Source organism: Dermacentor albipictus, unplaced genomic scaffold, assembly GCF_038994185.2.
Source record: "Dermacentor albipictus isolate Rhodes 1998 colony unplaced genomic scaffold, USDA_Dalb.pri_finalv2 scaffold_48, whole genome shotgun sequence".
In the NCBI taxonomy this organism is placed as follows: Eukaryota; Metazoa; Arthropoda; class Arachnida; order Ixodida; family Ixodidae; genus Dermacentor; species Dermacentor albipictus.
Genome location: NW_027225602.1, coordinates 281,018 through 299,160, shown reverse-complemented (window position 1 = coordinate 299,160; position 18,143 = coordinate 281,018). Strand labels below are relative to the sequence as shown.

Genomic DNA, 18,143 nt, shown 5'->3' with positions numbered 1-18,143 from the left:
TATTAGTTGTTTAATGTGTCAATCACCTCGTTCCTCCCATTATCATCCCCCATTGTGACCCTTTTTCTTCCCCTCTTCCCCTTCCCTTACGTAGAGTAGCAGGCCAGATGCTCCATTATCCGGCCGACCTCTCTACATTTTCCATTCATTAAACTACCTCTCTCTCTCTGGTTTAAAGAGTTCCCAAGCAGCAAATAATGGCGATTCAGTAGAAAGAGAATTGGTTAGGGCCATGCGCACGCGATTATTAAATTCCTGATCATTAAGGAGCTCAGAGTTAAGCTTCCAAAGTGTCTACTGTGGTCGGAAATTAGTTACAGATTTTTTACCAATGTTTGCGAACACCAAACAATAATCAGAAAATGAAACTGGGATTCGAGGAGAGCTAAGGCACATGTGCACTTGCGTATAGAGCAATACTACCCTTCCGGGTTGACCCTCTTCACCTCCACCAGGCGTTCACAAACCCCGTGCACAACCGGTCGCAGGGTACGGGGGACGTCTGTACCCTTTTCTGATGGATGTCCGTCGGTGGGTTTCGAACCAAGCACCTACCGAAACCGTGAAGGACGTCCTATCAAGCACGCCACGGCAGCGGCTGAAACTGGGATAGTAACACAGGATAGTCCTCGAGATAGGAGTGATGAAGAAACAAATGCGATCAAGGCGGGCGTAGGAGTGACCTTGAATTCTTGTATAAGAGCGAGCTCCCTGTCCCGATACTTCTAGATTAACGAGCCCTGCATTTTCTATAATGTTACACAAAACTTCACCACTCCTGCCCCGCCGAGTGTTAATGCCGCTTCGACCGTTCGGATCACATAAACAATTGAAAACTCCCATTAAAACAATGCAGCGATCACAGTCCAATAGAGTAGACACAGTATCAACTAAAAGAGTTCGTTTTGCAGCGTCGTTAAATGCATAGACGGTGACTATTCGCCATGGCACACCCTGCAAATCAAAATCACAACATATATATCGACCTTCAGTGTCAACATCGTAACTAAATGCTGAACAAAGTAGGCTCTCTTTCACAAACAGGAAACAGCCTGCGGATACACCAAGAGCGTGTGAAACGCTAACATTATACTCAGACAGAAAAGATCGGAAAGCCATTTGTGTCTCGCCATCACTCTCAATCTTCGTCTCCTGCACGACGACAAAGTCGAGGCGCTTCCTCGACAAAAGCAGGCGAAGCTGCGCCTGTTTCTGCAAAGACCTAAGGCCTCGTACGTTCAAGTTTGCGAATAGGAGTTGCTGGGACAGGGCCATTGTGACTACCAACTATTTGTACGTAATGATTTATGTGATCGAGCCTAGAGGGCAACGGTGAGGCTCCCTCCGAACACCCACTAGGCCTTCTGGAGTGTGATCGTCGGCATTTTCCTGAGTGTTTCGATGTTTTGCGGCGACGTGCTTTTCTTGTGGTACTGGTCGTCTCACTGTCCGTGCTTGATTCCGATCTGTTAATCGCACGGCGCTACGGAACTGAAGCATCCGCGTTGCTTCGTCTCTCCTCTGCCGGCTCAGCGCACGTGTCGAGATGGTTGGGTGCATCAGATGAGTCAACTCCGGCTCCACCATGCGCTTGCTGGGCAGCAACTGGCTCCGTGGTAGCGGGTGCTCCTTTGGGTTGTTACTTCGGTTGGTCATCTTTCTCTTCGCTACTTTCTTTTTTCACCGGCAGTTCTCCGATGCCATAGTCTTTAACAAGGGGAGGGGCATTACTGGCACAGCTGGTCTTCGCGTAAGAGGGAACGTCTCCAGTTGCATTGAGAACCTCCGTAATATCCATTATGTCTTCTTGCAAGCTTTCATCCGGAGGCTTTGTTCTGTGTCGTAACTTATCGGCGTATGTTACGACACATTCTTCAGCTGTGTGGACAAAGCGCCGGCAGGCTTCACAACGTGGGGTTCTGCATTTTCGACGAATGTGCCGCACCTTGTTACAGCGCAGACAAAGTGGGGGCCGGCCTGGAATTATTACGAGACTCAGCACTCCACAAACAGGAAGTAGATGTGGAACGTCTCCCGCGCTGACTCCATCGGCAAGAGTCAACACCGCGTCACAATTTAGCGCACGCATTTGTTCCATCTCCGATACTCTCCAGCTTCCTGCTAATATAGACTTCACGTTCCCGTAAGCCTGGAGTGCATCTCGAATATAGTCATCTTCCAAACGCTCAGGAAGCCACAAAAGCTTCATTTTAACTTCCGTGGGTTCAGGATCAATTACGACGCAGCGCCTCCCTTTTACGGATAATTCCCCGCATGCGACTAGCTTTGATTTTGTCATCCCACATTTGCATGCCACCATCCACACGTGCGACTTCTGAAATTGACCGATGGAACTTATTTCCGTCCCGTGAATAACGTTCTGAAGGACGTCTCTGAAGTCTTGGGCACTGTACGGTCGACCACGTGGGTCAGTATACAGGAAAACGGAGTCCTCAACCAGCCTACCGGTAGGAAGACGGGGTAGCACAGCACGGTAGTCATTGCTGCTGGCTGAGGCCTGAGCAGCACCGTGGCCAGGAGCCGATAAATCCTTTGAAGCGGAGAACATTAACACCTCGGCCATGGCTTCTGAGGCTTCGCCATGTGGTATGCTCATGTTTTTACCTATACCACGTGGATTTTCACGACAGTGTAACAAAAATCGCTTTTGTGAACAGTGTAACGCCATCTCGTGAGTCGAGATCGGCATCAATCGAAAGCTGAGTCTCCGGACTACACACGCTGCACTCGCTATTAGGAGAGACGCCGTAGTTTTATCACAGGCATCGTTCTTGCCTTGAAAATCGAGAACACATTTTCGTCTTTTCCATAGGCTCCCATTGCTACATCTTTAACCGCTGTGGAAACAGAATTCTTGCATGCCATAGCGTGATCACTTCATTTGGGTCGTGTGGATTGTCTTCCAGAACACGTCTGTCACCCCACTTTTCGAATAATCGACCTGCAGCTTCTGTTATTCACGAAAAGCCCGCTCGTTGCATTGAAAACGCGCTAGCTTCGTGCCGGGCCCGCTTGCGGCGCTAGTTGGTACGTGTCCAGAAAAGCTGGACATGTTCACTGGAGAGGGTCCGGAATGCAACAGGCGTCGTACCCAGTGGCGTAGCAACAGGGGGGGCCGGGGGGCCGTGCGCCCCGAGTGCAAGGGGCCAGTGGGGGGGGGGAGGTTCATATACGTCTGAAGACACCCCTCTCTCCGCCAACTGCAACCGGGGCGGGGGGGGGGGGGAGGGTGACAGAAGACCTATGGGCTCCGGGTGCCAGAAGACCTAGCTACGCCACTGGTCGTACCATCGAGATCAATGTAGCGACGGCGTTTGCGGTCTCTCCGCTTGCGCTTAGACGCTACGAATGTTCGCGGCGTCTCTTTGCATGTCGAGCACTTGGGCTTTCCATGTGGCACAACTGGTGTCGCACGGTCGAACGATGTGTGTCTACCCAAGTCTAATCACAGACATGTCTAGCCACCAACCTCGACACAGCCGTCATACCTGGCTTAACGGTGATTCTATACATAAGTATAATAACTACAGCTAAATCAAAGGTTAAGCAAGTGACACCAAGATTTAACTACGCTGGACAAAGCTTTCGCTTTGCATACCCAGCGTTAGCTGAGCTAAGCCATTTTTTTTTTGTTTAAAAAGAAGCTGTTCTTTGTGAACCTCGCCGGCTTGCGTGACGGTGGGCGTTGCGGCCTGGCTGTTAACAGACAGTTTTAGTACTGCGCCATCACGATACGTACGCAGCATGCAAGCGCTTTGCGAAACGTAGGAGCGTGTGTAACGTCAGGGCTTTTAGTACTGCGAAATTCCTACGTACGTAAACGGGTGAGCGTTGTTAGACGCCGGGCGCGTCGGAACGCGTTAGCCATGTCAGCCAGGACGTCGAACCATCGGACGAACTGTAGGCTCTATTGATCTCGCCAATGTTGTTACGTGTGGGCTCGTTCACGCAACGTCGGACTTTAATTAGGCCTTTAAGAGACTGTACTTTCAATACGCATGCAATACACGAATCATATCAAGAAAAATAAAAACCGAGTACTCGCTTTCTGAGGCTCGCACGGTCATTTGCAATGAACTGTGCCAACAGGACGTCGAGCCTTTAGCGCGGATCCGACAGCGTACACTGAATACTTTCTCAAGAACAAAGTTCATATCTTTTATTTGTTATGGATTCCCAACGTGGAGGATCCGGGAATGGCTTCGGTGCGTTCGCTTCTCGCAGTAAAGCCAAATCGTAGGCCATTAAAAAGTACAGCCTTCAGTTGGTCGCCTTCGACGCCGACATTTTGCGAAACTTGTCGTGCCTGACGGAAGGACAGCGCAACGGTGGATCGACAACAATACTTTTTTATTTAGCCATCAACTTAAAAGCGACGGACGAATTGTCCGGTTCTATACGTTACGGGAATGAAAGCGCGCGACTGCTTGAATGCCGGTGTTTTGAAGCACAGCCACATGGGCATAACGCTGGCGCCGCTACCACGGCGCAGGCCTAGCTGTGTCGCCTTGTCGCCTCGGCGCGCGACATATCAAATTCTTTCGTCTCATGCACTCGCGAACAAACGAGAACCACGAAAGCAGCACGCAAGGCTCCCTACGTACGCACGCAAGAATGGGATGCGTGCGTACGCAGCGGCCGCGTGCGCATCACGCACCGGTCTTGTTAAGTTCTGCACATGCGCACTTTGCAGGACGTAGCGATCTTGCGTACGCACCGTCGTTACGTACGCAACGTAGGCAGTACTAAAACTGTCTAATGAACACAGCGCAGCATGCACCCCGCTGCATTCCTTTCAGCATCAACAGATGGCGCTGGCCTCCACGCATCAGCGGCAGCGGCGGCGCCAGCCGTTCGCGGGGTAACAAAATCAGCCTCAATTGCACCCTCTGAAATAGGATGTAGAGCGAAGCTGGTGCGAAGGTTACAAAAGTAGCGCCACCCTAACTGACGTTAGACGACGTTACACAAGCACCACCACCAAATCGACGTACGTCACGTGGCGCGCACGTGCACGGAAGTTCAGCATACATCCCCTTTCTTCTAGGCCTTCCGCAAAGTGCAAGTCCCTCGTTAAATTGATGTTTAATAGTAAATTGCATCAGGCAATGCAATAAGTACGGCTTGCACACAATCAGCACACATGATAGCTTCGGTGTGTAATACGACTAGACGAGAAAACATGATTCTGTTACGCACAAACTGAAAAACAAAGCCCCTTTCTAGCAGACAAAATCGTTGAGGCGCCGGCGTCGTGAACTAGTGCTTGGCGTGAGAATTTTATGTAGCGACACGTCACGTTCTGTGTGGACGGAAAAACGATGGGTGGCAAGTGGTGCTGCTTTGTTGGTTGCGCGAACTTCAGCCCTCGCCATTCGCACATACTGTTTGAGTCGATGTCAATCGCGTTCAGCTGAGGTTAGGCGCTAACAAAACGTATGCGCTGGTGGCAGCTCAAGTCTCATTACGGAAAAGGTACCGTCATTCATGTATTAGAAGCTTCTGGAACGGTACGAGTTTGCAGAATAAACATCTGTTCTTCTGTCTTCCGACGCATGGGTGCCCAGGTGTATCAGCGCACGCGAGCGTATGGTTGGGGAAGGGGATGGAACGCTGTGTGTCCATTTCAGCAACGCCTATACACTGGCCCTTGAACAAAAAGGGCCACCTTGCAAGTTTACAGGATCTCGCTCTATCCACTTTGGCTTGCGAACCCTTGTTGCTTTATCTCCACGTCAAATTTGCCTTACCTCTCAGTCGCAGACCCCCCCCCCCTGCCTCGTTTTGTGGACTGTCGTAGGTGCACCCAAAAGAACTAGCCTCTTTCCGACGGACGCAAACTGACGCCGACGCCGATACCAGCGCGTACCTATGGTTAGCGCTTTAGGCCTATCGCAGTTGCCAGATTCCTGCGTCTTCACCGACAGACCTGAGGCTATTTCAACTATTAGGATGAAGAAAACTGCTTTTGTAGTTTAGTTCTGTCCATATGGATCTGAAGTAAACTGTTCGTTTTGTACTGTCCACACACAAAAAGCGAGAAGCGACGACACGACCCACTGTAAATATCTGTACGCACTTACAAAAATTACTAAATATTCCTAAATACTAAAAAACAAAAATAAAAAGTCTATAGACTTTTTATAGACGACCTTGCCTTTCTATAGATTTGGGCTTTTTTTGATGCAAAGTCTATAGACTGTGTATAGACGAAACTCGATAAAGTTTCTATTTCTTATTGTCTATTCACAGTCTATAGATGGCCTATAGAAATGGGTCGATAAAGTGTTTGATTCTTTTTTGTCTACTTCCCCTCTATAGACTACCTACAACGGAAAGTCGATAAGTCTATTTATTTTTGTCTAATATATGTCTATAGATTTTCCATAGACAAAAAACGATAAGATTTCTATTTCTTTTGTTTATTCGCATTATATAGATGGTCTGTAGAAAAAAGGCGATATGCTGTTTGTTTCCTTTTTGTCTACTTCCCCACAACAGGCATCCCTAGACGAAAGTCGATGCAGTCTCTATTTATTTTTGTCAATTTGCAGTCTATAGGCGGTCTGTAGAAAAAAGTCGATAAGGTGTTTATTTCTTTTTTATGTACTTCCCCTCTATAGAATACATATAGACAATAGTCAATACAGTCTCTATTTATTGTTCATTCTTCGCTGTTAGATTGTCTATATAGACGAGAGTCGATAAGGTGTATATTGCTTCTTGTCTATTCCCACTCCACGTAGTTCACGAACACGCATATGCACCTCCCCCCATTCCTGATACCTGAAGGCATCAATGTTGCCGGATTCGAGACCCTCAAAATTATATGGGTTTATTGACCAGTTGCCTTCACCCGAAAAGATCACGCTCTCGTGACGCCTACGGCACAAAGGACGTTCCACGTCCACCGCCAAAGTTTGTGAGTGGTGGCGCTGGCTAACACTCCCAGGGTTCAACTACGACACATAAATACCCAAGAAAGTTGAGGGAAAGCGGTGCCGCGGTAGCTCAATTGGTAGAGCATCGCACGCGAAGGTTGTGGGTTCGGTTCTCACCTGCGGCAAGTTTTCTTTTCAGCCACTTTATTTTCCCATAATTTATCGTTTCTTTATTTTATTTATTCAGCACAAGTAATTTCCCCTATGTTGTCCTTGGTGTCAGTGTTTGTTGGCTTCTTATGATATTACTATATATATATATACTGCTGCGCGACCGGCCGCTCGAGTCACATTGTGTGTATTCGCAGGCTTCTTCACGCTCGGAAAAACACTTTTATGGAGCACGTCTTGAGCAACAGCAAGCTGTATCGGGAGTTTCTAATGTCGCTCTACAATTTTGTTCTTGAGAATTAGCATCTAGTTAAAATAATCAAGAAATCAAGTAACACTAATAATCAAATCCGGAGAATGCAACAAAATAATCTGAGTGTCTCCAAGCGATGGCACACAAGATACCTTGGTTGTCTGCAGCTACGTAGCATTTGCATAGTTTAAAATCTGGCTTAAATTAAGTGAAACACCTCGTATACTTCTTTGCAAATCGAATTATTTTCCACGGTTTCCTATATCATCGCTGGTTAAGGCGATTGGATGGGAGGTCACCAAAGGCCATGTTAACTTGTGCGAACAGCCCGTTTACCGATTGTTCTAAGGCGTGAGGTGAAATATAATACAACCCATACTGTAAAATTCTTATTGCTTCATGTTTCCATGCCGTCCATGGATTGGCAATAGGCAAACTTCGTTAATCTGAGCCCAACCCGTGTACGCTGTAACCAACCGTAGATACTGGCGGATAATACGGAACTGCGTTTGATATAAGCCACTGAAGTTGTATACCGCTGAGATGTCTGTAGAGCCTATTTGTAGACTTTAGTATAGACATAGTGTATACCTCAGCATTTGTCGTCCACGTGATATGAACTACGTAGTCGCTCTCGGCAATCCCAAGACAGTCTTCACAGTTGACATAGCATGACTTTTGCGGCAGTAGAATAAAGAAAAGAAAATGCCGATGCAATCGTGATAATACATGTCCTGAACGCCAACTTCAGCTACAAGTGGATTCCAAACAGGCATCAAGCTAACTGCACAGAGACTGGTAACGTTTGTAGCTGACAACGCAGACTTTGTGAGTGTGCGATGAAACGATGTCGCGCATGTGGTGTGCGCGTTGTGTGTCGTCCGATTCACAGATACATTTCACATTCCCCTCATATCTCGGCTGCATCGCTAACATTGGGCGGTTTTTCGCTGACTGATATCCTGCATTATAAACTTATAAAAGTTTCTCATTCACCTAAAATATGTGCCAAATTCTCTGAGCCCACCCAGTATTTCGTAGGTAGTATGCCAACGCAGCCATGCATATGAGTACTTCATTGCTGTAATGATTGCTTTGACCTATGGATGGATGGAAAGAACTTTATTCTGAATCCGGCAAATTTGACGACCCGGGCTCAGGTCTCCCATGAGTGGACTTCGAGACCTTGCCTCATCGCACTCGCAGCTTCGCAACTTAGCCGCAAAAATTAGAGAACAATAAATTAGTCGCTCCGGGAAGGAGCTTTACAAGTTTCAAACTGCAGGCATTGCGTTTGACGGAAGTTGGAAGATTTTTTTTTCTTTTTTATAAACAGTTCAGCACCAGAACTTATCTTTCGTGCTATATGAAAAGCATTAAGTGCCTTTCGGAGGGTCGGCTTTATGCAGTCTACGTGCTGTTAACCACTAGGCAGCTGCTGGCGCAGATTCGCATTGTGCCAATCGTGCATGGTATGAAGTCGTTGTCGTGCGTTAAGTGTTCCGGTTTTCGTAAATGTTCCATTTAGTGCCGTCGTCTTGGACAGAGTGTATACTATATGAGCTGTACAAAAGAAAAAAGAGCCAGATTATCCATTTGTTGGCCTTTATGTAGTAGATAAAGCACAGGTTATTCAAATAATTTAGTGCACATTGCACTTGTTGTATCCTTATCAACAAACCTAAGAGATCGTAGCATGTTTTAGTTGACAATAACCTTATCAATACGCCTCAATTCATGTGAATTCTGCTGAAAGCGTGGCAAATGTATTCACATCGAAGTATGAGAAAAGAGACATCGCAAACTGCTCCAAGCGGAAATAAATTGCAATTTTTTACGTGATTGTTCAAAGCCGCAGCCACTATGCTGAGCATGTCCGTTCGGCACAGGTATGTTGCATTAACACCTGAAAAATATGCACAGTCTAGCCGGGTGTCTTTGTTTCAACAATTCTTATTATAGAAACCGTGTTTGAATCTCGAATTTCCTTTATTTTTATAAGTACACTGTGTGTCACATGAACCTGTCTTGAAACGCATCGTTGCTGGCACCGGCGAACATTATGGTTGTCCAACTGCTCATCATACTGTAACCTAGCGAAACATCATAATGGTACTGATTCATAATGCCATGTAGTCTTTATTAAGAAGTAGAGTTACCTAGAGGCATAAGTGAGGAGAGCAAATTATATGGAATACTACTATTGAAAAAAATAACTCATTGAATAGTTTTCCCTCACATTGTTGCATTTACTTTACGTGTGTGTATCTGTCCTTGTCTTTCGAGCTGTACTCGTGTGGCCATCAATTACGACCTTGCCCAAGCATTTGTCAGCTTTATTAATCAAGGGGCTCAATTCAGTTGAGTCTAATACTGCCTGTCAAGTGACAGGCGTGTTGTTCGTTTTATCTAAATATTATGGACTGGCAGTACTTGGCAAGCAATAAACCACAATATTTTTTCTTTATTGCACTTCAGTTGCGGGCGTCATAGATTGCCGGAAAAATTTTATGAAAACTGCCAGGGAAGGCTTGGAAAAAAAGCGGGGAATTTTCAAATGACCACATAGGTATGCTGTTTTGCTATATGTCATACGATGTTTCCAGAGAGTATCTCCGTTATATATATTTTTAAAACGTTTCACCTCATAAAATGTTGAGGGAATTGGTCCCATTTATTGAAAAACGTATTCAAAGTCAACCATACTGACATGGCATTTCTTACTCAATTTATTAATTTTTTTGCGTTAAGTAAGTGTCCTGAACCTCGAAACCCTAGAAAATTTTCCTGCTTTGAAAGCACCTTAAATAATTTAATGTGATCAAATTCATTCAAACTATACTATTACTTTTGTTCCCTATGAAGGGAATATCTGTCGTGCAATGACACAAAATGCTCGCGTGGTATTTCGGGTGCTCATGTGGTCTACCTAACTTGGAAACCTGTTAGCATGCCCAAGAGGCCTCAATACCTGCAAGAAACTAAGTGAGCATATCAATAGAATCAATCCATCTGCCTTCTGTTGAAGTTATGGCCAATGACCCCTTCATTTAAGAGTGTGAGAAAGACTTCTAAGTGTGTATTAAGCAAAATAAATTATAATTTTGGCATGATTCTGTGAATACTCCAGTCACGTCTTCTAAACATATCCCTTTTCATGGGCATACTTAACTACCGGCCAAAACATGTACAGACAGTCCAACTGAATAGCGTTGCGGCAATAAATATAGAGATCATTTGGGAAAAATACATTATTGCATCATATATGAACTTGTCATAAAAGAGAACATACGGTTGCTAGCACAAGCAGCAGTTGCGACTTTTTAATTGTTCACCATATCATAACATAAAGTATTGTATATTGGTACTGATTTGTATTGACAAGCAGTGATTAGTCATGGTTAAACCGCATTAAGTATTGACTTGTATGGTTGAGCAAATATATTAAGCTGCTTAATGAATGTACAAGGAATACGCTAATGTTATTTTTGCCTCATATTGCTGCATCTACTTATTTGCAGCATACACCTGCAACACCTTTGGGACTAATGACACAAAGGTCAGAGCCAGCCTGGCGACCATGCTTGCCAAGGGGCAGTAGTGTAAATGTTTAGTCTCTTTTCAAAATAGCAGAAGACATGTATTTAAGGAATTCATCTATTATATCGTGCAATGAAAGTAGTTAATTTATTCGCGGTGCACTTGTTTTCTTTATTGCACTGCATGATTCAGCACTTCACTTCTTTCTGTTTATGCAACATATATGAGAGTACAGCTGGTTCAGGAGCTTTATTAATCTGCTAACGTTAATGCATAAGTGCAGATGAAAAGCAACAGGTGCACGTGCATATACAATTCTAAATTTCTTGCTACCATATGTAAACAAAAATGTAAACTAGCTTGTAGATACGGATAGCTGTGGACTTATGGCCTTATACACTCTTTGTAGACTTTTTATAAAATGTCTGCGTCTATAAACTGTTTATAGAATAATGAAAATTCATGTTTTTTGAAAAATGTATGCAGAATGTCACCGAAAAAGGAGTGTATAGGATTATATAGTTCTACTTTTGCAGACTTGTCTATAACATGTCTATAGACAAATGTCTCTAGATAGCCTGTAGACTTCAGTCTACAAAAGTTGCACTGTATAACCCTATACACTTCTGTCTATGAAGATTCTGCGCACTTTTGTCTACAAACACGAATTTTCATTGATCTATAGAGAGTTCATCGACTAAGACTTCTTATAGACTAGTCTATAAAAATTGTAGGGCCATAAGTCTATGGACTGTCTATAGACTAGTCTATGAGAATAGGCTATAGATAGTCTATCGACATTTTTCTATAAAAGTTCTATAGACTTTAGTCTACAATAGACATTCTGCAGATAATTGTCTACAAACGAATTTTCATTATTCTATAGACAGTCTATAGAGAGTGTATAGACAGTCCATTGACTCAGACTTCTTATAGAGTAGCGTTTAAAAAGTGTATGGTGTTAAGTTTATAGAATGTCAATAGACAGTCTGTAGACTCAGACTTTTTATAGACTAGTTTAGAAAAAGTGTATGGCCATAAGTCTATAGACTAGTCTAAGGAAATGTCTATAGACAGTCTATAGACTTCTTACACAAATGTCTATAGCGTCTCTATAGACTTTCTATGAAATTTTTTGTAAGGGCGTTGCCGTTCCCGGAGTCTGCCAGTGGCACTCGCCGTCACTTACCTGCCCACGGCGGACGTACTGGCTTGGCGTGTCAATGAGATAACTGCGCGTGTGACCGTTCATTTAGACAACGCTTAAAGTCTCACTCTATATCTACTTAATGCGGCATATGACTTATTTGCGGGACTATATATACTTCACAGAACACACGACTTGTCTGCATGACAAGAGTACGACTTATAAATAGGTAGTCTAGCAAAGCTTACTACAGTGTCCACACTCGCTGTATTCCCTCATACCAGCGCTACTCAATGATGCAACAGTGCTTACGTTCACAAAATCTTCGCCTTTTGGTTGTTCTGACATTTGATGTCATCGATGCGCAGCTTCAATTACATTTCTCGCTAACGTCGAGAGGTCGCCGGTACCATGTCGATGTAAACAAACGCACCGGTCAGTGTTTCGAGCACTAAGCAACCCATTGTTCCTGGGGATTGCGCAATATATCTGAACATACATATCCGGAAAGCGGCGCTCCACAACAAGGAGTATGCGAAATGCCTCCTGCAATGGGGTAAAACATCTAAAATAACAAGCAACACGTATAAATTTAGTTCTCAGGGCTACCTTTAGTCTTCATGGCGCAGTGCGATACGTCATCCTGGGCGCTACCTCTCATGGTGACGGATCAAATGCGGTATCATGGCTATTGAACTCGTCCGAATCGTAGATGTTACCATTTCAAAGCTCCGAGGAACTGGTGCAGCTAAGAATAGCACCCGGCGACAATGTGCCAACGGTCCTGCGCGGTCACGAATCAGCTCTTCTCAGTGAGCCCTTCGTCGCCTTCGTCACCTTGCGCGCTTTCCCCGCTGGTGTCCAGCTCGTCACGTCACGCGATGATGTTTGGAAGGGCGCCGGGTGAGGTTCGAGGTTCATTTTTTTTCGTTTTCCCCTAATTTAACAGTATTTTCGAATTTGTAGAACTTTTGTACTATGAGATGCGTGACAGGGAGGAGTTAAATGGAAGCTAAAGGTGTATTACCTTTGACATCGTGAAATATCGCCGGAGTATTTGTCCTTTGACGGCTTTGCGTGGTTAGCGTATAAAGCGTGACAATAAGGCGGAGGTCCAGTCGTCCACTTCGAACCAACGTTTGCGCTGATGTGGCACATTTTGATTCGTTTGAAGAAAATAAATCTCAAACGGCTTTCTTTTAGTCGCTTCGAGGATGTATTATTAAGGATACATTTTCGGCGTTTTTAAGATTACTACCGATTTCGAGCACTTCGACGCCTTACAAAGAATTTATAAGCATCCACTTTGAAACGACGTGGTGACGAAGTGTCCTAGCCTGCTTCACTTTCCCAGCCGTGCTGCACATGTTTCTAATTTTCGCATTTTCATGCATCTACTTAATCATTTTTCCTCTCTTTTAAAACTTGTATATCTACCTTCTACCGCAATCTAGGCCTTCGTCGGGTTACATTACCGTGGGTGCAGCGGCCTGACGTAATGAACACAGAGCAGCAAACACTCCACCGGGTTCGTTGCAGCATCACCAGATGGCACTCGCCTCCACGCATCAGTGGTGACGTAGCGGGAAGGCTGAACTGCGTTCCCGGGACGCTACCAACGCTACAATAAAACTTGCCTTCGGCAAAGTTTCTTAGTACAACGGCAACACTGGTTCAACTAATCCCCCTCTATTACGTTAACATTAAACTAATTTGTCTTCAGAATAAGGACTTTCTGACTTTCCAGGAAAGGAAGAAAAGAACAAATTTGCTCATAAACATTGTACGTACATTTATTCGCTTGAATGTACTCATACAGTACATAAAATTTCACACTTTACAACAGAAACATTTTACTAAATGTCACTAAACACGAGCTTAACTAGAATGCTAAAGACTATATGAAAATGAAACATTCAGAAAACTGACACCAAAAATTGCGGCTTATGTCGGACACGATAACTCCAATGACTGATAAGGGCCAATTCCTCAGCTTAACATCCAGCAATTATTGTGCCTAATGTTACAGGCAGTGTTCTAAATATATATTGCCGATAATATGGCGCCTGTGCCATTTCTAGAGCGGTCATCGCCTTGTACTCTAATTAGCTTCAGTCATCCATGTTGCAAACGTTCATGCCTCACTCCCTACTGAAAAATACGCTGTGTATGCAGTGTAAGGAAACGCTGTGTATGCATCCGAATGAAACATTGCGTATGCACCTGAAGATATGAACGAGCTTAAAAAAAAGCTACTATCTGGAGTGCATGCAAACATATTTGTGCACTGTGCTCTGGGTGCCAATAGAAGACCAGGTTGTAAAATAATCCGGCTCCCCGCCACAGTATATTTCGTAGCCTGCGAGTTCTAGGTGCTTGAATTCAATTTAGTAAGATTTGCGGATGTGCATGCGACAGTTCATCGTGTATCAGTCAGTGTGGCAATGACAATTGTCAAAATCCTGCTTCGGTGGCAGCCCCTTGAGGCAATCACTGGTCGCAAAACTAAAATGTGTAGAACACTTTATATTGCTAGTAACCAATCCCTAGTAACCAATCTACTTTCTTTCTTGAGGCCGTTAGCGAAGAACAAGTTCGGTCTGTTTTCATGTTTCTTCAAAAGAGCTCTAGTTGTGACGTTGAAAGTATGCAAATTCAACCTCCTAAACACATTATGGACCTTATCGCACCGATTCTTACACATATATTTAACCTTTGTTTTTCAAGTGTTGTTTTCCCACAAAGAATGCTGGTGGCTAAGGTTACGGTAATGTTCAAGAAAGGTGATCAAAATGATATCAAGAATTATCGCCCTATCTCAGCGTTGCCCATATTTTCAAAGGGTTTAGAAAAGATTATTCACGAGCGCCTTTCAATTTTTTTTTCAGAAATATGACCTTTTAACCCCAGCTCAATTTGGATTTAGAAAGCATAGGTCTACGGAACTAGCCTTGATAGAACAAGAAGAATTTATTTTATCACAGTTTTTAAGTAAGATGGTCGTACTGGGCCTGTACATTGACTTCACGAAAGCATTTGACTGCATGGTTCATTCCATTTTACTCAAAAAACTTGAATTGTATGGAGTACGTGGCCATTGCTGGAATCTTATAAAATCTTACCTAGGCTATCTGCGGCAGTGTGTTGAAATAGGTGAGCACTGCTCCGAGCAAAAACCGATTGCTAGAGGAGTGCCTGAAGGCAGCATTCTTGGACCTTTTTTTAATATCTATATAAATGATCTGGTAAATACATGCGCTGTAGCCAAATATATATTGTACGCCGACGATGCCAGCATATTTTTTTCCGCGACAGACTGTGAGCAAATCAGCTATATAGCAAACTCCGACCTCGTAAAACTTCTGGACTGGTCTGTAGCAAATCAGTTAGAGGTTAACACTAACAAAACTAAGTCTGTGCTATTTAGACCGAAATCAAAGCAGGTAAATATGAACGTAGATCTTATCTATGGCACCAGAAAAATAGAAATAGTAAGTAGTATTAAAGTTCTTGGGGTAACGTTTTCGCAAACTATGCTATGGGATATTCATGTAGATTCTGTTTGCACTAAACTGTCAAGTGTCGTTGGTATTTTATCCAGATGTACGTCGATATTACCTTTCAGCGTAAAAAAGCTTATATATATTTCTCTTTTTTACTCACACCTCTCTTACTGCTTTTTAGTATGCGGATCTACCACAGTAACTAACATAACAAAGGTGTACGTCCTACAAAAAAATAATTAGGCTTCTTTTTGATGTCCCCTACAATTCTCATACACAAACTCTGTTCATTAAAGCAGATATAATGCCTGTCTGGAAATTGTTTAGCTATAGACTAATTGTTGCCTTTAAGTGCGAATTAAAAGAAAATCGAAATTTCTTTCACAACCTAGCCAAGCTAGAAACAAAGCCTACATCCTATAATATACGTCAGTCTCAATACTGGAAGGTGGTCACTCCCCGTGCTAACTATTCTGTCGGTACACTATCGTATATTTTGCCTAAACTTCTTAATGATCTGAGTAAATGTGGCATTGATTTAGGTCGCACTACAGTTCGCGAACTGCGTCTCGTGATATGTCATGTTTTTGAACAAATCTAATATTTGGTTTCCTTGTGATATATTAAATCGAATCAATTTTGCGTTTGTATTTTGTTAGAGTCCTGTATGTTTCATGCATGCTCCTGTACTGCCTTGTAGAGGGGACCGTGGGCTCTAGTCAAGCTGTTCAGCAGCTTTTACCCACGGCCCCTCCATCGTTTTGATGGAAATAAAGATTATTATTATTATTATTATTATTATTATTATTATTATTATATGCCTTGCGAAAGGTATTTCAAAGATAAAACGCTAATAATCGAGAAATAACAGGCACGCAAAGGAAAGTAGTGGTTCAAACATTCCCATGTGTGTGAGCCTGAGGCACTGTGGCTCAGCTGGATTCCAGGAATTCTTCGACGTTGTGCGCCGACAGAATAACCAGGCATAACGAAACTGTTCTGGACAGGCAAAATAGGAACGCCACCTAGTAGCTCCCAGTCGTAGCGCCTTCCGTGAGGGAGCAGGACTGCTGCGTGCTAGTTGAGTAAGCAGCTCTGTGTAAATAAAGGAAGACGATGTTATCTACAAAGGTCAGTAACTATGTGCTATTGCTAAGCGAAACTTGCTCATAGTTGCGCCTTGCATATAACTTCGAGACTGTAACCCTATAGTTAAAAAAAACAGTCTTTAGGCTAGCAAGGCATAGACATATACACGTAGAAAAACAGCAATTCAGATGTAATTTCGCCTATGAAAATAGCAGAGATCAGGTTACGTCGTTTTAGAACTTTCCTACCTTCAAGACGGGTGCACCGCACGTCCCGATATTGATAGCATGAATGGTAATGAAAAACAAATAAAAAAATATGCAGATCCCACGCATTGTGGGAATCTATGTAAGCGAAGCGTTATGAGTTATTTGCGTTCACTGGCGTTGTTTGGCGGTGATATATTGACGGCACGCGACAGCCGTGACGGGACGTCAAATGTTACCTTGCCTGCTCGGCTTGTGTTTCTTGATCTTGCTCCGCTCGACACTTTATGCGAACCTTCGTCTCGTCGACACTAACCCCCGTATTCAGAAATGCATGTTAACTTGAAGTCCACGCTCAACTTGATTTCAATGACCCCTGTCATGAGCGCATCAAAGGAAACGAAATGAGCATATTGGGCGCGTTCTCACATAGCGTCGCTTATATCAAGTCAAGCATGGGCTTCAAGTTAAGACGCATTCTGAATACGAAGGTAAGTGCATGCTTCGGCGACATTCTAGGCTGTAGCGTCGTCGCTAACAAAACTGCTTCCTCTCTCTCTGCTCTCTCTATTTCCTCGCTAACATTCTCCCCACCTCCTCCCTGTATACTGTCGTTGCTGTTGCGGGTTAACACGGAGAGAAGCGCGGCGGCTCGTGAACAGCATTTGTGATGCTGATGTGATGCTCACGTGATGCTCACGTGATGTCATATCCAATCTCATCAAATCTTGTCGAGTTTCCTTTGTGCCACACTCCTGTCATGTACTAACGCGATAGCATTAAGGACCCCGTGTCGCAGAGAATCCGGTGTCGACGCCACGGGCATCGCTCAGCGAATAATTATTGTGAACCACAACCGCGCAGGCACTCCACGTGGCGCATACCTCGTACAAAGTTATTCTTGCCAATTTCGCGAATGACAGCTCATAAACAAATGTCATCAAACAAAACACCGACAGCGCATGCCTCGTAGGTTTTTGGGACGTGGCCACGTCCCGACCTCATCCTGACGCGGCCGGCGTTAGTTTAGTGGCGTGCGTCTCAACTACGTCCTGACGTGGCCGGCATTAGCAGCGTGCCGGACAGCAGCAGCAGCGGGAGAATCGAAGAATCAAAGAAAGCTTAGCTTTAAAAGAAATAACATTGTGAGCTCCGCGACCTGATCCCGAACGCACCCGTTCCGCAAAACGTACATCCGGAACACAATCGACGCACACCTCTACCCTGGCCGACCGCATTCCTCAAGTTCCTCAAGGGCATAGACAAGAAAGCGGACAAGGTCACGTTGGTGGACGCCGCCGCCTACCGCGGCAACCGAGCCTTCCCGCGGTC

At 44.3% G+C, this 18,143-nt stretch overlaps 1 protein-coding gene across 1 annotated transcript in view; it reads right to left on the bottom strand.

Moving 5' to 3' along the window:
* Positions 1 to 16,371: 16,371 nt before the first annotated feature.
* The window catches only part of LOC139052972 (cysteine/serine-rich nuclear protein 1-like), an 84,313-nt gene continuing 82,541 nt past the window's right edge, over positions 16,372 to 18,143 (bottom strand). Inside the window, exon 7 of the mRNA XM_070530118.1 lies at positions 16,372 to 16,611. Within this exon, the coding sequence (XP_070386219.1) occupies positions 16,594 to 16,611 (18 nt within the window). The 3' untranslated portion in view covers positions 16,372 to 16,593. The remainder of the gene's footprint in view (positions 16,612 to 18,143) is intronic.